This window comes from Gymnoscopelus braueri (assembly GCF_963280865.1).
Source record: "Gymnoscopelus braueri genome assembly, chromosome: 11".
Taxonomy (NCBI): Eukaryota; Metazoa; Chordata; class Actinopteri; order Myctophiformes; family Myctophidae; genus Gymnoscopelus; species Gymnoscopelus braueri.
This window is the reverse complement of record NC_137613.1, coordinates 9,436,951-9,462,030: the sequence shown is the minus strand read 5'-3', so window position 1 is coordinate 9,462,030 and position 25,080 is coordinate 9,436,951. Positions and strand designations below refer to the sequence as shown.

General features: G+C 39.7%; 1 protein-coding gene across 1 annotated transcript in view; it reads right to left on the bottom strand.

The window, feature by feature from the left end:
- Positions 1–24,448, bottom strand: part of LOC308094906 (uncharacterized protein) — a 101,227-nt gene extending 76,779 nt beyond the window's left edge. Inside the window, exons 1-11 of the mRNA XM_080441729.1 lie at positions 24,334–24,448; positions 23,544–23,612; positions 17,660–17,684; positions 17,133–17,150; positions 15,126–15,179; positions 9,425–9,564; positions 8,774–8,869; positions 7,428–7,485; positions 3,010–3,057; positions 1,611–1,679; positions 1,134–1,273 (exon numbers count right to left, since the gene is read on the bottom strand). Of these exons, the coding sequence (XP_080297855.1) occupies positions 1,134–1,273; positions 1,611–1,679; positions 3,010–3,057; positions 7,428–7,485; positions 8,774–8,869; positions 9,425–9,564; positions 15,126–15,179; positions 17,133–17,150; positions 17,660–17,684; positions 23,544–23,612; positions 24,334–24,357 (741 nt within the window). The 5' untranslated portion in view covers positions 24,358–24,448. The remainder of the gene's footprint in view (positions 1–1,133; positions 1,274–1,610; positions 1,680–3,009; positions 3,058–7,427; positions 7,486–8,773; positions 8,870–9,424; positions 9,565–15,125; positions 15,180–17,132; positions 17,151–17,659; positions 17,685–23,543; positions 23,613–24,333) is intronic.
- Between the last annotated feature and the right edge of the window lie 632 nt (positions 24,449–25,080).

Sequence of the window (25,080 nt, the reverse complement as noted above, 5' to 3'; positions counted from 1 at the left end):
CCAAATGGGTGCTGGCCTTCATGCCTTTCTTCTGGTTGGCCTTGCGTGCAAAGTAGTCCTGGACACTGGCTCTGAGGTACTTAGCCAGCTCCACCAGGGACTCTCTCTCTCAGCTCCAGTGAACTGACTCACGGAGTGGACACAGTCTGTGAGAGGAGAGCGGGCCTCCATCACAGCCACAGGCGTGAACAGAGGGTTTGAGGACAGCTGCAGAACACACTCCCTCTCCACACACATGGCCAGCCACGTCTCGGTGGCAACCTCATCCACGGTGGCGTCCACGTCGCAGCCCAGCAGCGGGACGCCGGTGCAGTCTGCCACCAACCACGGTGCGTCCCACCAGCAGCTTGCCGGCGTTCTCCGTCACCACCAGGGCCAGCTCGGCCTCGCTGCCTAAGCCCACGAGGAGGAAACGTTTCCCGGCGAACAGAGTCTGCAGCATCCTCGCCAGCCCCGTCTCCAGAGTCTGCACCGACGCTGTTCCTTAGATCTTCATCCAGGGTGGTCCTGCCGACATCGCCGGTCTCCTGTGTGGCTCCGTCTGGTCATCCTCCAGATCCTTCTCCTAAGCGGCCATGGGGTTCTGAGTGGCCTCCAGGCCGTCCACACGATGTCGCCTGTTCTGCGGCATCCCAGCCTCCAGGCGGTCCACCAGACGACACCTCTTCTGCCTCGTCCCGGCGTCCAGGCCGTCCGCCTAAGGTTCAGGTTCCCAGACCCCTTTTGCTCTGGTCCATTGCCCCAGACCCCCTCCACCAACCCTGCTCGGTGTTCCAGGCCAGAGTGGTGGAACGCCTAGAAGCCGTCCCTTGAGAGGGGAGTACTGTCACGGTCTGTCTCTCCAGACTTCGGCCACTCCCACATTCCTGCTTGTTTTCACCAGTTGTAAGCTTGCTGTTTTTCTGCTTTATTTAATAAATATTTTGATTGAACTCAATTCTGCTGGTTGTGGACCTGCATTTGGGTTAGTTAAATTCTGCAAACCGAAAACCTGCAACCGAAAACTAATGGCCTAATAGAGTTTTGTTGAAAGGGGCTATTTCTTTGTGACCCAGGGGGCACGGCTTTGACACCATTGAGCATGTTGACTGGAGTATTAACATTATATGCAACAGTGTGTCATAGCAAATTACAATATAGTTGTGGATGTGATGAAAGCTGAGGAGATGTTTGATGATCTTAGCGTCAGTTAGACTGATTTCGCAGACGGTGCAGAGATATAAGCGTCTATTCGTCTGCTCCTCACCGCTGCATTCCACCAGGTGCTCCAGACCTGCAAGGATGAAAAGGTGCAACAGAGTGCAATAATATGTGGTTCAACTCTGGTACCTCTGGGACCCAATTTTAAATTCTACCAGTTAGTTACAGTAGCTGCATTCACCTGATGAGCTAGGTCTTTAAAAGAGCCTTAGATGGCTTGAATGAAAACGGTAACTATTCTACTACAGCGGATCAGCTTACAATAGGCCCTGTCATTTGAGATCAATGGAGAAATCATTCAGTCTCAATCGAATATATTTTTTTTTCAAAGTGCATTAAAAATATGTAAATAATAAAAAAGCCAACCAATTATTTTGCCCCCAGACTTATTCTGTGATGCAAGCACTGACCTAGAAGAGAATGCTTCATGTTGGAGGTTCCCAGGTATGTCTGTATGGTCATCTTTTTTGGTCTTGCAGCTGTGGATAGATCACACACATATATAAAGTACATATATGTGGATAGATGGATGACAACAAATATTGGAACACAAGGCCATTGTTTTGATGACACAATGAGGAAGGGATCTCTTTTTTTGTACTGTCAATCAAACTGCATAAATTAAAATGGCAATTTAGCAGATGCTCTTATCCAGAGAGACTTACAAGTGTGAAATCAGTGTAAATGGCACGAACCCTAGTCACCAAACGACAGGGTAAATGGTCACATACTGTACGCAGTGTGCAAAGAGAACAATAGTGCTTCAGAGAAACAAACTAGTGTAGGGTATTTCTATACTTATAATATACTTATACCAGATATGTGATGTGTTTGTGTGTTAGTTTAGTATGGGTGCTTATTCTAGTTGGGAACACAGCGCGCAGTATATTGGGTAGCACATTGGGCTGGAGGAGTTGGTAATTTATGCTAGAAGGGGGATCTCTTTAGCTCTCCTTTCATCATTTGTTCGTTACATTCTGGCAGGCCACGTTGACCTGTTTTGACCTTCTAAAAGATTTAATGTTGAATGACCCGCAGCTGCGTTCCCATGGCGTGTGTCTGTTGTAAAAAAAATGTATACATGTATAACTGAGTAGCTTCTTTTGTTCTGGAGTCCTGTCCATTTCACATTTGTGTACGTTAATGTACTACACTAGGATATCAGGTACACATCAAACCTAGCATCTGTCTAAATAACATGTCCAAGTAATATTAACCAAATTAACCAAATGGACCCTAACAGGTCCATTTGATTCCATTTGTACACTCTCGGAGTTAAATTAACATTGATTTTACAATATAAATTGAGGTCCCAGAGATAGAAATGCCATTAAATGGAGGTTCGTAGCCTAATGCATGTCAAAATGGGGGTCCTTGAATTAAAATGGTTGAGAATCACTGCTAGAGCCGTAAAAATATCTTCTTTATGGGGGTCCCTGCGGCATATCTTTTCAAATGGGGGTCCGTGGGCTAATACATGTCACTTCGGGGGTCCTTGACAAGTTTGAGAACCACTGTGCTAGGGGGCGAGGTGGAGGAGTCTGAAGAGGTGAGTTTTCAGACTGCGGCAGTAAACGGGGAGCGAGTCTGCAGTTCTGACTGCAAGAGGGAGGATGTGTGCAGGATGGGGTACGGGGTTGGATCATGTCCTGAAGGTTAGGGGGTGCCATGCCCTTGATTATAGGGATTTGCAGGCAGAAAACGAAACGCCAGTGAAGGGAACACAAAATATAGAGTAATATACAATATATAAATGATATCATATAATGAGGTAAGCCTTGGGCAGCCAGAGGGAGCTCATCAACTGACCTGTGGTCTGCTTCAGAAGGTTGTCATTCTGACTCAGAGTGTCCATTGCTGTCAAAGAGAGAAGAGAATCATGAGAAACATTTACTTAAGTAAAAGTACAAAAGTATTGGTAAGTACTCATTATGTAGAATGTCCCATTTCAAGTTTTCAAATGTATAAAAATATCTTTTGAAATAAACTTGTAGATCGGCTATTTTCAAATGGCCGATATGTATATAGTTGTACATGTTGATGCTGTACTGTAGGGCACTAATTTACAAAAAAAAAAAAAAAACGATAAAATATGGAGATAAGAGGTTTATGCCCGACAGCAACGATATGTTCCGCCACGCAAGAGCCGGTAATCTCCAGACGGACGTCATTAGGGTGTCATTAGGGTGTCATTAGGGTGTCATTAGGGCGACTGTGAGATGTTGATAATCTCCAGGCGGACGTCATTAGGGCGACTGTGAGATGTTGATAATCTCCAGGCGGGCGTCATTAGGGTGACTGTGAGATGTTGATAATCTCCAGGCGGGTGTCATTAGGGCGACTGTGAGATGTTGATAATCTCCAGGCGGGTGTCATTAGGGCGACTGTGAGATGTTGATAATCTCCAGGCGGGCATCATTAGGGCGACTGTGAGATGTTGATAATCTCCAGGCGGGCGTCATTAGGGTGACTGTGAGATGTTGATAATCTCCAGGCGGGTGTCATTAGGGTGACTGTGAGATGTTGATAATCTCCAGGCGGGTGTCATTAGGGCGACTGTGAGATGTTGATAATCTCCAGGCGGGCGTCATTAAGGCGACTGTGAGATGTTGATAAGCGTCAATAGGGTGTCATTAGGGTGTCATTAGGGTGTCATTAGGGCGACTGTGAGATGTTGATAAACCATGACAGGAAAACAAGCCTCATTTCCCACCACAGCAGCCCATATCAGGAGGTGTAGTGCACTGTTTCCCAAACAGTGGATCAGGACCCATTTGTGGGTCAGGAGTGAATGTCCCTTTATTTTTTGTCATTAATTATTATTATTTTAAAAGACTTTCTAAAGATTTCCACAAAAATGCACACATTTTCATGAGGTGAAAACAAATTTTAAAAAAATCTAAAAGAATTTCATGAATAAAATACAAAGTAATCAATGAAATTCCCTAAATTAGAAAACAAATGTTTAAGAAGTACATTGAAAATAGCAGATCTGCAAGCCTGCAACGTGGCACGAAGCGATGCGTTGTGAGCTTGTAGATCTGCTATTTTCACTAGTTTGGGTCATGGGCAAATGTCAAATTTCACTTTTGGGTTTTGAGCTAAAAAGTTTGGGAACCAGTGGTGTAGTGTATTTAGGTTCCTATCTTGAGCCTTATGCCTCAAGTCTAATATAACTAGCAATGAAATTAAATGAAAAACATTTTAAAATAGTGAAAAATTGCTGATCTACAAGCTCACAACGCGTCGTGGATCAGCTATTTTTTTATTTTTTATGTTTTTCAAAATGATAAAACATGCCTAATAATATTAGGCATAAGGAAAGATAGAGCCCTTAGTGTATTTTGCATTCTATGAACACACATCTATGTAAGACATCGCAACACTGACGTACGATAAAGTATTAAATATGGCTTAATTGATTAATCGGACTAAACCAATCATTTAGTCAATTATAAAAAATCGATTTGAATTATTTTGTGGATATAAATGATATAGGAACAAAAACAAAAAAAATAGTGTTACGTGCAGCCCTAGTACATGATAATGATAATCATTTAATAATGATAATCATTGATAATTTCATATTAACACTGTGTATTAATGCATAAAGTATGTAGGGGAGAATCCCACTAGCTAGACCACTTTGGAGGTTTGGGTTGTGTAGTTACCTTGCCATGATGTAACTCCAAAGGTGGGCAAGAAATCAATAATAATTGTTCCATTATCGCATTGATTAGAAATTGATAATTCAAAATACAGTGGTGGGAAAAAGTACTCAGATATTTTACTTAAGTAAAAGTATCAATACTGCAATGTAGAAATACTCTGTTACAAGTAAAAGTCAAGCTCACAACACGTCGCTTTGCGGCGCGCTGTGAGCTTGTAGATCGGCTATTTTCAAATGGCCGAGGTATATAGGTCTGAAGTGGTTTTGTAATAATAGTCAAAATCTACAAAGTAACTAGTGACTAAAGTTTTCAAATAATTGTACAGGAGTAAAAGTACAATATTTGCCTCTGAGATGTAGTGGAGTAGAAGTCAAAGTACTTGGAGATACTCAAGTAAAGTACAAATGCCTCAACATTGTACTTAAGTACAGTACTTGAGTACATGTACTTAGTTACTTTACACCACTGTCAAAATATGCTCCTCATTGACTTACATTATACAGTGAAGAGGCTGAGGAGCTCTTTTAGCCTGTAAATGAACGCAAACGAAGCTGATTCTGACTCGACAGTATACCCTAACCCTAACCCAAAAAAAAACAGAACTGTTTTTTTTTGGGTGATGTTCTATATAATAGAACATCACCAATAATTTTCTTTAATAAAAAATGTCAACTCCCTGTTGATTTTACTAGTTTAAGATCCGGATCCAGTCCGGGTTTTCTTCCTAATATTGTGTGTGTGTGTGTGTGTGTGTGTGTGTGTGTGTGTGTGTGTGTGTGTGTGTGTGTGTGTGTGTGTGTGTGTGTGTGTGTGTGTGTGTGTGTGTGTGTGTGTGTGAAACTGATCACTTCATGAAAGGCAATATAGCTGTCCCAGAGTTGGGTTGAATTTTGTGGTATTTAATTGTATTATTTTTCTGATAGTGATGATATAGTGATATATAGTAGTGCCTACTGTTCTCTGCATTGTGGCCTGCTGTAGCAGATGTCACATAACACCAATCACTAGAACATTGGGTTCACGTGTGTGAGCCTAGGTGCAGGTAATCAGTACTAACAGAGTTTCAGAGCTGAAAGGAGCTCTTTCTATATGTCAAGAAGACTCTACAAATATATAAATAAGATAAAAAGAAAGTAACAGTCCTGAATATTTTGGGCAGAAGTCGCACACGGTACGTCACCTGTTATTTGTTTGTCTGTACAAGTTGTCTTCATTTTGTGTGTGTGTGTGTGTGTGTGTGTGTGTGTGTGTGTGTGTGTGTGTGTGTGTGTGTGTGTGTGTGATTATGCAACGTGGACAATTAATCAATATGGACATTTCATTGATAATGTGGACATTTCATGGACATTTAAAGAGATGACAGCAATGTTGCTGCCAACAAAGACATTATAATTCATTGTGTTTACTGTTAAAAAATATTATTTGTTTCATGTAATTTCATTCACAGTTTTTCACGGTGTCTGTCTGTCTTGGGGGAAATAAAAAGCCCTTGTGAACATCAGTGGAGCCTGGTCTATTCTGCCTCAGAAAACAGACGGTTTAGGAGCAGTTATAGGCAATATGTGCCTGCTGTTACTCATTTTGTCCACAGGAGGGCAGCATCTCATCATAAACCAACAGAGATATGAACCATTAGCGTGATGATGCAACCCAATGATGGATACAGCCATACAGGTCAAGTGGGCACCTAATCATTGTGCGCACCAGTGGTGTAAAGTAACTAAGTACATTTGCTCAAGTACTGTACTTAAGTTCATTTTTTAGGTACTTTTCTGGAGTATTTCCAATTGTCTATACTTTTACTTCTACTCCACTACAATTATTTGAAAACTTAAGTTACTAATTACTTTGCAGATATACATTATTACATTATAAAACATGCATTAACCATTTTAGCCCTATTTTAGGCTATTTTCAAACATTTGAGTACTTTTACTTTTGGTACTTTGAGTACATTTTGATACCAATACTTGTGTACTTTTACTCAAGTAAATTTTGAATTCCGGACTTTTACTTGTAACCGTACATTGCAGTATTGATACTTTTATTTAAGTTAAACATTTGAGTACTTTTTCCACCACTGGTGGGCACCTCAATTTTAGTTATAATTTCCAAAACAAAACTAAAAAAACATGCACAGTACATCATTATCAGGCCTAAATGTACCCTTCAACTTCTTGTTTATGCCCAAAATGACTATCCACAGGCTTTGCAGCAATTTAGTTGCAATTGTAGAAATATTAGGCCTTATGTCGCAACACCATCGGGAAACAGAGCATAAATTAGGCTTTATGGCAGAGGTCTTCAACCGGGGGCCCGGGACCCCTAGGGGGTCCTCAGAGTTACTACAGGGGGTCCGTCAAATCTTTGTGTGATAGGATTTAGTTTCTTTACATAAACTACTTAGACCCTAGAATTCCTTTTCTGAGGGGAACATTAGCCGAAAATAGCCGATCTACAAGTCGCTGCAAGGCGTTGTGAGCTTATAGATCGGCTATTTTTGGCAAAGAGGTATAGGTGTAGACTAGATTATAAGACAGAGGGGCAGCACTGTACCTTTGGCATAACTGGTACGTTTCACTGTGTCAAACAAATCTGGAGGCAAGTCCAGAACCTGTACACAGAAAATATGGAATAAAACAGCTCATGTTGAAGGCATCAACCATCCAGTTCCTTCACACTATCAAAAACATTTTATGAAATGTATGAAATCAGACGGATTGAGGTCCAGCTATCAAATATTCTAACATCACAAGTCCTTGCAGGTTTAGGGCACGGCCACACCGCACTTTTATTTTACCTCTGGGGCGGAATCTGCCAATGCTTTGTCAATGCAAATGCGTGGATTCATGGTCTTGCGCATTTTTTCCAAGAATCCACGCATTTGCATTGACAAAGCATTGGCAGATTCCGCCCCAGAGGTAAAATAAAAGTGCGGTGGGAGCGCGCCCTTACTCTGGAATTTGGCAGCGGAGTTAATTTCGCGACAAAAAAGGTGGGGAAAAAAAAGTGGTCATTAACAATCATGCACTCACCGCTTTGAACAAATTAATCCATTAACCTATTTTGGGCGGGAACCCCTTTTTGTAACTATACCTTTCAGGACGGGGTTCCTGTTGCTATGTACAGTATATAGCAACATATTTGTTTTGTAATTTTGGAATAAATATTTGAAGTTTTACAGAAAACTTAGGTCAGGATTTAGAAGGCGTTTTTAGGCCTCAGGTCTAAATGGGTTAAGACTGGGAACGCATCTGTGTAATTTTAAGATTTCTTTGGCTATAAAAAAATAGCTAAAAATAGATATACAAGCTCATAGCGCTGTACTCGAGCTTGTAGATCTGCTTTTTTTTTTTTTATCTTGAAAATGTGTGCAAATCTTTGAATATATATTTTTTAAAGGAAACATTTTAACTAAAATCTTTGCTTCTGGGGATTCTACAAATGTCTTATAAATCCTAACAGTTTTTCGAAAAAAACTTATGTTGCTATAATATCAGTGGTCCTCAAATTTCTTCATGTCAAGGACCCCCAAAATGATATGTATTTGGACACGGACCCCCATCTCAAAATGTGTCGTTCCAGGGACCCCCCAGAAGCAAAGATTTGAGTAAAAAGAATTGCTTTAAAAAATAATAATATATATATTCAAAGATTTGCACACATTTTCACGATTTTTCAAAGATAGCAGATCTACAAGCTCGTAGCACGGCACTCGTGCCGCGCTATGAGCTTGTAGATCTGCAGCCAAAGAAATCTAAAATGGCGCAGATGAGTTCGTCCGGTCTTAATGGGTTAATTCCGCGACAAAAAAGGTGAAAAAAGTGGTCATTATCACAATCATGCATGCAGCGCTTTGAACGAATTCAAACGTTGTGGTTCTGCGCATCATGCCAACCAACCTGCAGCGTCCCAGTGTGTCGTTCCCGGTTCTTCTCTGTTTCACCGTGGGCCACGTCAATCCAGGAGAATCTCAGCGCGTTGGGGTTGGTGTAGTTCTGGGTAATAGGAAAAGTAAATCTCAATTACAAAGAGCATTTATCCGAGCTGATGTGTAGAAGACAGGGTTAAAGCAAATATCAATGGGATTGGTATTTAACCCATTAGGACGGGGAACGCATCTGTGTCATTTTAAGATTTCTTTGGCTATTCAAAAATAGCAGATCTACAAGCTCATGAGCTTGTAGATCTGCTATTTTTGGAAAAATCCTGAAAATGTGTGCAAATCTTCAATGAATATATATATTTTTAAAGCGAAAATTTTTAACTCAAATCTTTGCTTCTCGGGGTCCCTTGAACAAAATATTTTGAGATGGGGGTCCGCGGCCAAATACATATCATTTTGGGGGTCCTTGACATGAAAAGGTTTTGAACACACCACTGTACCAACAAGTTTTTTCTGAAAACTGTTTTGTTTTTTTTCAGCCTAGGTCTTAATGGGTTAATGTCTTACCATATCTCGTGCTGTTTTACATTTCTGACTAATAAAGCATTCAATCAATCAATCAATCAATCGATGTGTATCTCTGTATAAGGAGGAGGTCAACACTTACATAGTAATTGCAGCGGTGTGTGGTAGAGTTGAGATGTTCCCTTATGTGTGGGACCGAGTCCTCGCACGCGTGACACAGGTAGAACAGGGAGCCATTGCCGGCAATCGGTGAACTCAAGCACAGTGTCACCAGAGAAAAGCCTATAGGAGGGAAGAAAATGCAGAAAAACAAACATACCTGTGTGTTAAATGAGGAACAGGAGGATCTTGCAAAACTCTATTTAAACCCATTAAGCATTTTAGATTTTAACCGCTTGAACCATTATCTTACACTTTGGCTATTCGAAAATAGCAGATCTACAAGCTCATAGCGTGGAACCGAGTGCCGCGCTATGAGCTTGCAGATCTGCTATTTTTGAAAAATCTTGAAGATTTGGGTATATATATTTTTTTAAAGCAAACATTTGTAACTCAAATCTTTGCTTCTGGGGTTTCTACAAATGTCTTCTAAATCCTAAGAGTTTTTTTAAACTTCTTCATGTCAAGGGCCCCCGAAATGATATGTATTTGGCCGCTGACCCCCATCTCAAAATATGTTGTTCCAAGGACCCACAGAAGCAAAGATTTGAGTTAAAAAAGTTCGCTTTGGAATCTTATCTTACTACTATATAATTGACAAAAGCTCTGAAGTTCATCAGGGATTCGCAAGCACAGGATCACTCCACATGCCTCCAAGACCCGTCACAGACTGTTGATCAGAGCTATGGCTATGTTTTAGGCATCTTACCCCACCTCGATCAGTGATCGGACTCTCGGTTTGATTGATTCTCTGATTCGCCTATCAGACCCTCTGACCCTGATCTGGCAGGTTGCCATAGCAACCAGATACAGGAAGTCTATATACATACATACATACATATATATATATATATATATATATATATATATATATATATATATATATATATATATATATATATATATATATATATATATATATACTGTATATATATATATATATATATATATAAAACAACAGTAACAACAACACACTCTACCAGCCTCCAGTGGTGGAAAATAGCAGATCTACAAGCTCACAATGCCTTGCGCTTGTAGATCTGCTATTTTCACATGGTTACTGTATGTTTTATAATAATAATCGAAATCGAAATCAAAGTAACTTGTAACTAAAGTTTTCAAATAATTGTAGAAAAAAATATTAGCCTCTGAGATATAGTGGAGTTACTGGAGTAGAAGTAAAAGTATTAGAAATTGGAAATACTCGAGAGTAAAGTGCAAATATCCAAAATCCATTTGAAAAAAATGCTTTTCACTGTTCTCATGTCAAATATTAATATGCGATTAAAATGCGATTAATTGCGATTCATTAATCGAGTCCCAGCCCTAATATATATATATATATATATATATATATATATATATATATATATATATATATATATATTCAAAGATTTGCACACATTTTCATGATTTTTCAAAAATAGCAGATATACAAGCTCATCATATCTGCTATTTTTGAATAGCCAAAGTATAAAATAACGGTTAAAAGTGGTTACAAAGATGCGGTCCCGGTCTTAATGGGTTAAATCAAAAGAACAACTGAAAAAACACAACACAACTTTTCTGTTTTGCATCATTTCCCTTTTTATGTAGTACGCTCAATCACTCAACTTATTTTTCTCCTAACTCCTATCCACTACTGTACTAACTAAATTATATAGAAATCTCTGCCAGGCTGGGTGGCCTACCCAGGGCTGTGTAAGTCATGGGTTGCCATAGCTGAGTGGTTAGTGAGCCCGCCTAGGGAACCAGCTGGCCCTGGTTGCCCCAGGTTCGATTCCAGGCTATCCCAGCATATGTGCCGATGATATGAAATTTGTCCCTGAGCAAGACTCTTAACCCCAATTGCTCACAGGTTCTCATTGGAAACAAGACCGCAAGGACTTTCATGAACGACCTGTTAAAAGGAATTATCCTTATCCTTTGCAGCTGTCAGGACCCAAGGAAGTTGCTAGGGGAATTACAGCTTTTACGACAAACGGTTAAACTTCATTTGTGTCTTCCTTGGCCTACTGGCAGTGTGCATGAAAAGATGAAGATTTTACTATGTAAAACTATAGTCAAAAACAACCCTAAAATGATGCAACACTAAGACCACCTTAACTTATGCTACTTAATCTTATATGCTTGCACATTGTTGTAGTTGCCAGATATTTATTTAGTATTGAGTATACAGTGTCTAAAACCCATAGAGATTAGAGATAATAACCCATAAGATCCTAGCTGCACGGTACGTAACCTTTTAAAATTAAATGAGGAAAGCCTCATTCATGATAAAAAAAACACTCTTAAGACTTTAATCTAGCTCTTTTTCTGGGAAACAATGCCTTTATTTCCCCACCCGTAACCTTTAGCAATAATGATACTTTCCACCCACACACAAAGTTATTTTGATCTATACGACTGCTTTGCATCATGACCACATTTCATGTGTTCCCTGTGCAACCAGGTGTTTCAAAACTTGCTCTAGATTTTTACTGTCAACTCAGATAGATGCAATGACTGCTCAACTCTACTTTCCACCATCCAGTGGTGGAAAATAACTAAGTACATGTACTCAAAGTAAAACATCTGGAAAAATAACATTTTACTTTACTAGAGTATTTCCAATGTTCTATACTTTTACTTCTACTCCAGACAAATATTGTACTTTTACTCCAATTCAATTATTTGAAAGCTTTAGTTACTAGTTACTTCGTAGATTTTGATTACTATTACAAAACATACATTAACCACTTCAGCCCTATTTAAACTTAGGCTATTTGAATTTCTACAAGCTCACAACGCGTTGCAACATTGTGAGCTTGTAGATCTGCTATTTTCAAAAGACTTTTTTATACATTTCATACATACTGATAACTTGTGAAACGGGACATTCTGCATAATGAGTACTTAAAGTATACTTTGATGCCAATACTTTTGTACTTTTACTCAAGTAAATCTTTATTTAATACCAGACTTTTTACTTGTAAACAGAGTGTTTCTACATTGCGGTAGTGATACTTTTACTTTGAGTACCTTTCCCCATAACTGTATGGTTGATCTGCAAATGCACCCGCACTTGACCTGGGGTCAATCCTTGCCAAATCCTTGCCAAACGTCGGCAACTTCCGTATTTCTGTGTAGCTTCCCCAGTTTGGCGTGTAACCTCAATTGACATTCACTCTCACTAACCAACCGCTTATTTATAAGGTCAATACAGGATAGACATTACATCACGCTTAACCCATTAAGACCGGGAAAAGCATCTGTGTCATTTTAAGATTTATTTGGGCTATTCAAAAATAGCACATATACATTGTTTATATATATTGTATATCTTCTATTTTAGAAAAATCGTGAACATTTGAGCAAATCTTTGAATATATATATTTAAAAGCGAACATTTGTAACTCAAATCTTTGCTTCTGGGGATTCTACAAATGTCTTCTAAATCCTAACAGTTTTCTGGAAAAAAAACGTATGTTGCTATAATATCAGTGGCGCTTAAAACCTTTTTTATGTCAAGGACACCCAAAATTATATGTATTTGGCCGTGGACCCCCATCTCAAAATATGTTGTTCCAGGGACCCCCAGAAGCAATGATTTGAGTAAAACATTTTCCCTTTGAAATTTGCACAAAATGTTTTTTAAACACTCGGTGCCGTGCTATGAGCTTGTATATCTGCTATTTTGGAAAAGCCAAAGTATAAAATAATACAGCAATACAGTATAATCACAAGATAATCAAACAAATCCTCACCATCTTCTATAGAGCAGGGCTTCTAAAAGTGGGACCACCAGGAGGTGCTGTGCCCCCCAGCAAAATTGGTCAATATAGTATCAAAATCTGTTTAACCATAACCCTATATCACGCTATATATACACATCAGCTATTGGACTATTGGAGCCTCATTGCCATCTATTGAGGACCTGGCCCCAAAACGCAGCCGGTTAACTCATTCAGACCAGAACGCATCTGTGTAACCACTTTAACCATTATCTTATACTTTGGCTATCCAAAAATAGCAGATCTACAAGCTCATAGCGCGGCTATGAGCTTGTGCTTGATCTGCTATTTTTGGAAAATTCGTGCAAATCTTTGAATGTATATATTTTTAAAGCAAACATTTTTAACTCAAATCTTTGCTTCTGGGGGATTCTACAAATGTCTTCCAAATCCTAACAGTTTCTCTTTTTTTTTTGGTTACGTATGTTGCTCTATACACGAATCCACAGAGCGCTTCCCTGTAGGTATGGCTCCGCCCCCTTTAGGTAGCGCCGCCATTACTGCGGTGTCAATATCACCGCACTCAGCGTAGTAGCAGCTGACTGATATTGACACCGCAGTAATGGCGGCGCTACCTAAAGGGGGCGGAGCCATACCTACAGGGAAGCGCTCTGTGGATTCGTGTATATCAGTGGTTCTCAAACTTTTTCTTTGCAAGGACCCCCAACATTATATGTATTTCTCCGCAGACCCCCATCTGAAAATACCCCCATAAGCAAAAGATGTGAAATAAAAATGTATATATATATTCAAATATTTGCACATATTTTCTTTTTCTTTTTTTCAAAAATAGCAGATCTACAAGCTCGTAGTGCGGCACTTGGTGCCACGCTATGAGCTTGTATATCTGCTATTTTTGAATAGCCAAGGAAATCTAAAGTGACTTCCTTGGCCTACTGGCAGTGTGCATGAAAATATGAAGATTTTACTATGTAAAACTATAGTCAAAAACAACCCTAAAATGATGCAACACTAAGACCACCTTAACTTATGCTACTTAATCTTATATGCTTGCACGTTGTTGTAGTTGCCAGATATTTATTGAGTATACAGTGTCTAAAACCCATAGAGATTAGAGATAACCCATAACATCCTAGCTGCACGGTACGTAACCTTTTAAAATTAAATGAGGAAAGCCTCATTCATGATAAAAAAAACACTCTTAAGACTTTACATCAAATGCAATGCAATATCTAGCTCTTTGACCTTTTTTCTGGGAAACAATGCCTTTATTTCCCCACCCGCAACCTTTAGCAATAATGATACTTTCCACCCACACATAAAGTTATTTTGATCTATACGACTGCTTTGCATCATGACCACATTTCCTGTGTTCCCTGTGCAACCAGGTGTTTCAAAACGTGCTCTAGATTTTTACTGTCAACTCAGATAGATGCAATGACTGCTCAACTCTACTTTCCACCATCCAGTGGTGGAAAATAACTAAGTACGTATGTTGCTCTATATCAGTGGTTCTCAAACTTTTTCGGACCCCCATCTGAAAATATTTTGTTCCAGAGACCCCCATAAGCAAAGATTTGAAATAAAAATGTATATATATATTCAAATATTTGCACATATTTTCTTTTTTTCAAAAATAGCAGTAGTAGCTCGTAGTGCGGCACTTGGTGCCACGCTATGAGCTTGTATATCTGCTATTTTTGAATAGCCAAGGAAATCTAAAGTGACACAGATGCCACCAACATTATCAGTGACCCCACCCATTTCTCTTGCGTTGTTAATAACAGCAGTTATTACTGTTGGCTGTCTGGTAAGACAAGAATCTATCAGACTGGCTGCCGGCTGCTACAGGAACTCACAGACACTTATCTCTCAGAGACCGAGAGCGAAAGCAGAGGCCGTGGACAAGAACTCTATTAGTCTATTCTCTCGTATACATATTTTACTCACCTAATAATGGGTTTTCCTGGGATTGTTGCCGAATGTCAATGAATTTCAGATAAACTGGAAGAGAGAGACAGTCAGTCAGACATGGAGAAACATCAGCAATGCACAATATTAAAACAATAATTATTTAACTAGGTATGTCATTAAAGGGGAAGACCACCTCAATCAATTATCCTTTTCTAGGCAACACAGAAGGGGGGGGACTTTTTTTCTTATTTCCACACAACAGCTCTAAGGTGTATTAAAGACATAGTTCAATGTTGAAATTGAGTGGTCTTCCCCTTTAACCACTTAAAAAATAGGTCAAATAGCCCAATACAGACTCACAACACATTGAGTAGGGACGCGCTGCGAGCTTGTAGATCTGCTATTTACAACATTTTGGAATTATTTATTGTATCATTATTATTGAAATTTTTGTAAAACTCTAGACATGTTTTTTTGTTTAAACCTTTTCGCCTATAATAATGACATGCCCAAAATAGGGACGCCAGGGTGAAAGTGTAGTGGCAGGATACCTATATAAAAGAGAAATGTCGACAGGGGGAAATCCTATGTAAAGTTAGGAGGCCTCCAGATGTTTATACTCTCAAGTCAGCAAGCACAACAGAGCGTCTGGGAAGTTAGCCATGAAAGGTCCCCTAAGAGGCAGAGTCATGCACACAAATCATGTGTTGTCACGGATATTCAGACTAATGGAAACCCCCGTTTGTGTGCGTGTGCATGTATGTACGTGCGTGCGCGTGCGCAGGTGTCTGGCTGTGTTTCTGTCCCTACCACTGCCTCAGGGTCCATTTGGTTCCATGCATTTTTACGCACTTGGACAACACACCCAAAACAGCTACGAAATAATTATATATAAATATATTATATATATAATTGAGAACACATCGTCACTACAGGTTGTTGTTAAAAAAATTAAGTAAATAAAGCATGCATACAAAGCATGCATACTTTGGAATTCATACAACCCCCGGAAAGTGAAATGTGACACCGCTGTGCTCTCTGCTGTGCGTGTCCGCTGCAACTGGTTAGATCCCATAATCTGAGAGGATGGCGAACCCTACCCAAGCTGGTAAAAACTGGTCAAATTGTCAAGTTATATAAGCAATAGCCTATCTACAAGCGCACAACGCCTTGCAACGCAAGGTGTTATGAGCTTGTAGATCTGCTATTTTCACAATATTTATTGCCTGTCAGGGTGGTGCCTGTCAGGGTGGGGGGTCCCCAAGTTCAAATATGATTATTTTGGGGGGTCACGGCCTGAAAAGGTTGAGAACCACTGAGCTACTATATTTATCAGAGAGAATTTACAGCTAAACCGATCGAGGTGAAAAAGATGCAGTATAGTCTCCAAGAAGCTCTCTCTGTGTGTTGGTACAGTGCTGTTTTATAGTAGCTATGTGTTTTCAAAGGAAGTATTCGCACATCCAACTTTTCATTATGAAGTTGTGTTGGACATATTCAGGACTATTCAGCAAAAAGGGAAACTGCGCAGACAGTGCTCTTGCTCAGAAGCCTCAAGTTCATTCAACACTGTGGTTTCAGTTCCTCTGGAGTCGACCTCATCAAGATTGTCTTGTCAAGTGTTTATATAAACTTGAGGAGCAAGGGCAGTGTGCAGGTTCTTTTTTTCCCCTCAATGGCCCTTCTCAAATAATATAACAGCATTTCATGGTTCATACACTGTTACTGCGTATGACAGGGGTAAGGTTACAACATACTGTAAGTGTTCCTCACAGATTCCTCACTGTAGATTATGATGAAATAATATACCGGTAGAAGGTGAGTGCAATACATACATGATCTTATACTTGGTGCATGTAGATTTATCATAATTGATAACTGATGGACCGTTTATGGGCGCAGTGAGAGAGGACATGCAGGTTGGCTGGAGTGACAGAGGAAGACTCAGAGAACAGAAGCAGATGGAAACTTCTATACTCATTGTCACTGTCAAAATAAGGCAGTGAATATTAAAAACGGATTAAATAGCTGGACGCTGCTTACCTTGGCCCTGGTACACCTCTGAAAATCAGGAGGAAAAGAACATCAAGAAAGAAAACAACACAGAACAGAACAGAGGTGAATTCAAACACATTGTGTGGTCAGTAGAGCTTAATGAAAACAGGAACTGTTTTGTGTTGAAATCTCATGCAAGACAGACATTGACATGTATAGCTGTAGAGGAAGTGATACAATTTTGTGTGATCGTGTCAATTTGTTGGCACCGATCTAACTCATCTCATCACACAAGGAATACAAATATTAAAATAAACACAGCTAAATGGATCATCACTTTTCACTTGAATCTGATTAACGTTTATCACGTATCCAGAATGTATTTGCCCTGGGTGAGGGGAGTGATAAAAGCTCAGAGAGGGTGATCAGCCCTAGGGCTGATATGGCAGTATAGCTGACCAATCAGCACATTGAACTGTCACTATGAGTGACCTCTGACCCCTGACATTTCTTTAAATTAATAATTATCTTGGAGGCACAGTGTTGTTTTTTTTACCAAACAAGAGATGACCTACCTTTCTGAAACAGTTCTGCCTTTTCCTGTGGGTAGAGAACAAGAGACACGTTTAGAAATGGTTAATTTATACACTGCGAGGTATACATCAGGCTTATGCTGTTTCACCAGTGGTGTAAAGTAACTAAGTACTATACTTAAGTACACTTTTGAGGATTTTTTACTTTACTGGAGTGCTTCCAATTTTCAATACTTTTACTTCTATTCCACTACATCTCAGAGGCAAATATTGTATTATTATTGTATATTGTGTATTGCCGATCTACAAGCTCACAATGCGTCGTATCGCGACGCATTGTGAGCTTGTAGATCGGCTATTTTCAAATGTCCAAAATGTATATAGGGCTCAAGTGGTTAATGTATGTTTTGTATGTTTCTGTTACAAAAAAAAAAAAAACTGAAACTGCATTGTGTATTTTCAAAGGTAACTAAAACAAACTAAAATCATACAGTTTTAGTCTTTCTCAAAGATCTTCAAAAATAGCAGATCTACAAGTTCACAACATGGCACAATGTGACACATTGGGAGCTTGTGGATTGCCTATGTTCGCTATTTTTATGATCTTCTCTGACTAATCCATATTACAATAAAAAACTGAACTAGTAACCTCCCCCATGCAGCCCACTTCAGTCTGGCTTTGAAGTGAGGCATTTGAATACCTATCTGCCATTGAGTACAGCAGCACTCAATTGATTGATTGAATACTTTATTAGACAGAAATGCTAACAGCACGAGTACAGTCATATACACTTGGGGCCCTATTTTGCACACCGCCTTACCCTGTATGCCTAAACTTCTTTGGCCTTTTTTACTATTTAGAAAATATTTTTTTTAAATAGCTCATATAGCCGATCTTCAAGTTCACAACGTGTCGACGGCTATTTGAACTATTTTAAAAAGTAAATGTACTTAGTTACTTTACACCACTGCTTAAAGTTCCTTATAGCAGGAGGTCATGTCTTAACACCTTACTGCAGATCTAGCACATTGTGTACCTTTTGCCCTACCGGTATATTTCATCTAAGCTGTGTACGTGCTGAATATTGAGGCATACTCAACTGTGAAAACCACCTTAACTAAAACCACATGTGGTTCTTTCCACAATCTATCTTGTGTTCCATCTCTTTAACTAAACCACACACATATCCATTCCACACACACACATTGTTATTTCCTGTGTATCATCCATCGTGTTCCATCTCTCATCACCTCAAGTGACAGGAAGAGGCGCCGTGCAGGTCGCAGTCAGATCTCATTTAGCCTAGATTCCCCCCTTCTAAGTAATTCAACTTCTCTTCTGATACCATATCAGTGGCGTTCCCAGAAATTACATTTAGGGCAGGTTTGATTTCGAGCCTATATTCCAGCTTAAAATGTGCGCAAGCCAAGCAATGCTTTTGATAAAGAGAGAGGAGAGACTGGAGAGCTGGAGAGAGAGAAAGCAAGAGAGAGCGCGTGCGAGAGAGAGGAGAGAGAGAAAGTGTTAGACAGACATGGTCCGATTTTTTTTATCATCATTAATGTACCCTCATTAATGTACCCTACCTACACTTGCATACACTTGCAGGGAAAAAGAGCAGACCAAGTTAAAATCTTTAACTTCTGAACATCCAGTGCAAAACAGTCTACCCTTGTCCATAGGTTCTATGTGACTTTGTCATGATGAACTCTGACCGCGTGATGCGACGTCCGTTACAAATGTGTAAGATTTAGGACCTGAAGTCAGGATGGCAGAGCTAGCTATGGCAGGGTCATGACCTGTTCATGACCGACCACACATCATTGGAGATGCTAGCCCTCTTCAATTTCTTGTCATACACAGTATCAATATGTTTTATTATCATGTATGTAGTAGTGTGTGTGTGCCCGATAGTAGCATCAAGTTCTCACAATGGACTGTCTGTGTGTGCCTGGCGGGCCTGTATGCTTTGCCCAAGGACACCTTAAGTCTCCGAACCCCCCCGATAAGATTCCTTTGGGAGGGGCTGAGAGGCGCTTTATCTATGGGCCTGTGGGAACTCTGGGGAACTGCTCCTCTGACCGCCTCTACTGTCAGACGTGCATCTCGTTTGTTTGATCACCAAACGATTTACTACATTGACTAAAGACAGCTGGTTTTCATCTATTTTATTCCTCATTGCGTTGTTCAGAAAGCAGCCAAGCAGCCAGTACATTTACTCAAGTACTGTACTAAAGTACAATTTTGAGGTATTTTTACTTTACTGGAGTATTTCCAATTTTCAGTACTTTTACTTCTACTGCACTACATCTCAGAGGCAAATATTGTACTTTTTACTCCACTATTATTTGACAACTTTAGTTACTTTGTAGATTTTGATTATTATTACAAAACATGCATCAACCACTTCAGCCCTATGCATACTTAGGCTATTTGAAAATAGCAGATCTACAAGCTCACAACGCGTCGCTATTTTCGAAGCATTTTTATACATTTGGAAACTTGTGAAATGGGTAAATGAGAGTAAATACGTGTTTTTGTTTTTGTTTTGTTTTGTTTTTTTAACTGCACATTGATTATATCGTTACGTAGTTACGAGTCTGTGGACATGGCAATGAGCTGATCATCTTCTGATCTTCTTTTGTAGTTGTTAAGCTTGAAGTACTTTTGAAATTGAAGCATAAGCCTCCTCAAAAGGACCACTGATAATGAGGATAATGTCTTTAATTCCTGTGTCCTCAAATACCAAAATACTAAGTTTCTCCAAAATAAATAATGATGGAAAATAATGGAAAATAAATTAATAAAATCTTCACTTTCCCACATTACTGAATGCATGATCAGGGACCACATGCAATACTTCCGCGGACCACTAGTGGTCTACGGACCACCAGTTGAAAACCCCTGCTAGTGCTTTATCCCATTGGTTCTCTCTCTCACGCTCTCTCTCCGTCTCTCTCTCCCCCCTCTCTGTCTCCCTTCTCTTTCTCTCTCTTGCTCTCTCTCTCTCTCTCTGTCTGTCTCCCCCCCTCTAATGTGTTAATATAGCATCACAATAATTTTTACCTTTTATACTTTGGCTATTCAAAAATAGCAGATCTACAAGCTCATAGCGTGGTGCCATGAGCTTGTAGATCTGCTATTTTTGAAAAATCATGAAAATGTGTGCAAACCTTTGAATATATATATTTTATAAAGCAAACATTTGTGACTTAAATCTTTGCTTCTGGGGGTCCCTGGCAGGAACGAAATATTTGAGATGGGGGTCCGCGGCCAAATACATATCATTTTGGGTGGTCCTTGACATGAAAAGGTTTGAGAAGAGAACCACTGCCTTACCCTACCCTACTGTAGTATCTTAGAATAAGCATATAGTCTAGAGCAGGGGTCTTCAACCTTTTCAGGCCAAGGACCCCCTAACTGAGAGAGAGATGAAGCAGCGACCCCCACTAAAATTGTGTTGTAGATTAAAGCTTTTCATAGATGTTGGATTCATGTTAATGTGTATTTTCAGACATTTAACGACTTAAACCGTCAATACTTAGTAAACTTTCACTCGGTACTTGGTGTGCTCTTTTTTCCCCTCTTTGCCGAAAATAGCAGATCTACAAGCTCACAACGCCTCGCAGCGCTATTTTCGCCTCGGCTATTTTCGGCTAAAGTTGTCCTTAGGATAGGGATGCTAGGGTTCAAGTTCAAAACAATGATCCTATCACACAGAGATTTGGCGGACCCCCTGTAGTAACTCTGAGGACCCCCTAGGGGTCCCGGACCCCCTGTTGAAGACCTCTGCCATAGAGCCTAATTTATGCTCTGTTTCCCGATGGTGTTGCGACATAAGGCCTAATATTTCTACAATTGCAACTAAATTGCTGCAAAACCTGTGGATAGCCAGTCATTTTCATTAGAAGATGGCACCATTTCTGTCTAAACTGTCGATACTTAGTAAACTTGACCTTTCACTCTGTACTTGGTCTGCTCTTTTTTCCCTCTACACCAAGCCTCTTGGCCAAAAATAGCCGATCTACAAGCTCACAACGCCTCGCGCTGCGAGGCGTTGTGAGCTTGTAGATCTTCTATTTGCTAGCGTTCCCCTCAGAATAGGGATTCTAGGGTTCAAGTGGTTAATGTGAAAAAAACATCCTATCACACAAAGATTTGGCGGACCCCCTATAGTAGCTCTGGGAGTGAGGACCCCCTAGGGGTCCCCGGACCCCCTGTTGAAGACCCCTGTGAGCTTGCAGGTCGGCTATTCTCAGCGCACAAACACTGGCACGATGGAGTATGAATCTGGCTTACTATTTCTGGGTAAAATGCATTATAATGCTGGATGAACCTTGAGTGGGAGAGTGAGCATCTAACTGCCACTGTGCACTGAAACAGTTAATGAATCTTCTACATAGTATCCTGTTATTGAGATATTAAGGAACATGTTGCCGCCAGGAGCATAGCACCAAATAAGTAAAAGTATCAATGCTGCGATGTAGAAACACTCTGTTACAAGTTAAAGTCCAGAATTAAAATTTTACTTGAGTAAAAGTACAAAGGTATTGGTATCAAAATGTACTTAAAAAAAAGTACCAAAAGTAGAAAGTACTCATTATGCAGAATGTCCCATTTCACAGGTTTTCAAATGTATAAAAACTTTTGAAAATAGGAGATCTACGCTTGTAGATCGGCTATTTTCAAATGGCCGAAATGTATATAGGGCTGAAGTGGTTAATGTATGTTTTGTAATAATAATCAAAATCTACAAAGTAACTAGAAAGTTTTCAAATAATTGTAGTGGAGTAAAAGTACAATATTTGCCTCTGAGATGTAGTGGAGTAGAAGTAAAAGGACTGAAAACTGGAAATACTCCTCAAAATTGTACTTAAGTACAGTACTTGAGTAAATGTACTTAGTTACTTTACACCACTGCTGTTCAGTGTTCATATTCCAGGCTTTTCATTCCCATGTCATTTTTACTCCCAGTTCAACACCCCTGCATGTTGCCATAGAAACACAGGCTACTGCAAAATAATATCTACTGCTAAAAGAATGCAAAATATTACAAAGACACCCAAGGGAGGTATTAGTGGTTTTATGCTAAATAGCTGTGACTGGTGTTGGGAAAGCTATTCAGGGAGTGTAAAGTTATTCTTCATTCATTACTCCTTTAAGAATGAATAATATGAACTTTGTTGAAGACAGCGTTGGCATTTCTGTAAAGGGAATAATATATTATATTTATGCACTATGCTTGATAAATACACAAAGTTGTATTTATCAAGTCGAGTTGGATAAAAGTGGTCTTATGCCATAGGAGGGTGTTGTTAGCTCTGACACCATAGAGCAGGGGTCTTCAACCTTTTCAGGCCAAGGACCCCCTAACTGAGAGAGAGATGAAGCAGGGACCCACACTAAAATTGTGTTGTAGATTAAAGCTTTTCATAGATGTTGGATTCATGTTAATGTGTATTTTCAGACATTTAACGACTTAAACCGTCAATACTTATTAAACACACACACACCTAAATGCACACTGAAGTACATCCATACATGCCCAGCACACACGCACACACACAACACACACACATTTAGGGCGGCATCTGGATCAGAACACATACACCTCGTGCACAAGCCTATAGAAAACAGCATGCATGTGCACACACACACTGGGTATAAATATATATTCTGAGTTTAATTCTGTCTTGTCCTGCTGAAGCCGCCATGTGATGTTAACTCTTTACTCTCCTTAAATAAAGTAACAAAGTAGAAGTAATGCCTGGACTCTTTCATTCTCCTTAAACAAGGGCAAATAGTCCCACAGATTAATGCCCTATACCACACTACCTTATGATGATGAATTGATTATTATTATTATTATTATTATTATTATTATTATTATTATTATTATTATTATTATTACATATTATTACATACCACTTGATGACGATCCGATCGTAGATGTGTCTTCAAGTCATGGATATGAGGACAGCCCACGCGGCAGATCTAAACACAAAACAAACACGCTCTCGTCAGCTGTAGCTCTGGTCCACGTACAGCGTTAGGAGAAGAAGAAGAAGAAGGAGTTCTCCTTAACGCTATGATACTTTCCGGCCATTGCCCGCTTATCCCCGGTAGTCTGTAGTAAAAATAAAGAATACACTATCGCTAATCACCAAAAGAAGATGGTTTTAAGATTTTGTAAGCCTAGTTTCCTTAGTGGGAACACTTAAGGCACCAGCTTACGTCTAAAATACACTTTTTTGACCAAAATGTAAAATAATCCACCGGATCGAAAAACTATTTTAGTTACTCCCCTGCGCCCCTTACAGATCTTGTCAATAGAAAAATCCCATTGACCTGATCTGTAGGGGGCGGAGGGGAGTAATTAAAACATTTTCCATCCGGTGGATTATTTTTACATTTTGGTGAAAACGTGTATTTTAGACGTGAGGCGGGGGGCTCAGAGTGTTTCCACTGAGGAAAGTAGGCTTTCAACTCCATAAAAAACGTCTTTGCTTTGGTGAGAAACAAAAGCGTATTTTTTATTTCTACTAAAGACGAGAGGCTGCGCAGTAGCGTTAAGGAGAACTCCTTCTAACGCTGTGGACCTGAGCTATGGTCAGCTACTGTATGAGGCGAGCATGCGGTGACATTCAAAACAAAAACAAAAAAAGCGGCGATCAGTGGTGGGAACCAAAGTAAAACTGAGTATTTGTGTACGTACCTGACAGAACACCAGAGGAGCCATGCTGCTGAGCGAAACCCCCAAACAACCTGAAATCTGGATGAATCACTTCATAAAAGGATCCGACATCGAAGCTGATCAGAGGAAATCTCTTATTCCCTGGAGGATATTATATTATAACCTAAACTCTCTTTGCTTTGTCCCTCAAACTGACCATCTATGTAATAATCAGAATGATAAACATACAAGTGTATAACGGACCGGTTCATCAGTATTTATCACTTGGAAATGAGTGGGAGGGATGGAGGCGGTGCCTACAGTATGTGTGGTGGCTGCCAGTGGCTCATCATGTTGCAATGTTTGGTTCTACGTTTGGCACTTGAAAGTGCACAGTCACACAGACACACTCACTTATTACAAACATCTGGACATGCGCGCGCGCGCGCACACACACACACACACACACAGCTACATGGGGAAAGAATGCCTGTGGTTGCCAGTGGCTCACTCAGCTGAGTGATTTTGATTAGTATTTTAAGTATAAAATATATAACCAAGTGTGCCTTACATAGAGAATGTTTATTTAATCACGGCGATTACTAAATATATAACCACATTTATCTTAAAGATATGCATTGCTCCTCATTTAAGCATGTCATATAGTCAGTGTGGCCCTAAGGCCTTTATTTAGAATCTGTGCTGGGCCTTAACAGATGAATCAGTTAGAATGGATAGTGTATCCCTAGCATAGGATTTATGAGGTGTGCATACGTATACATATGTCAC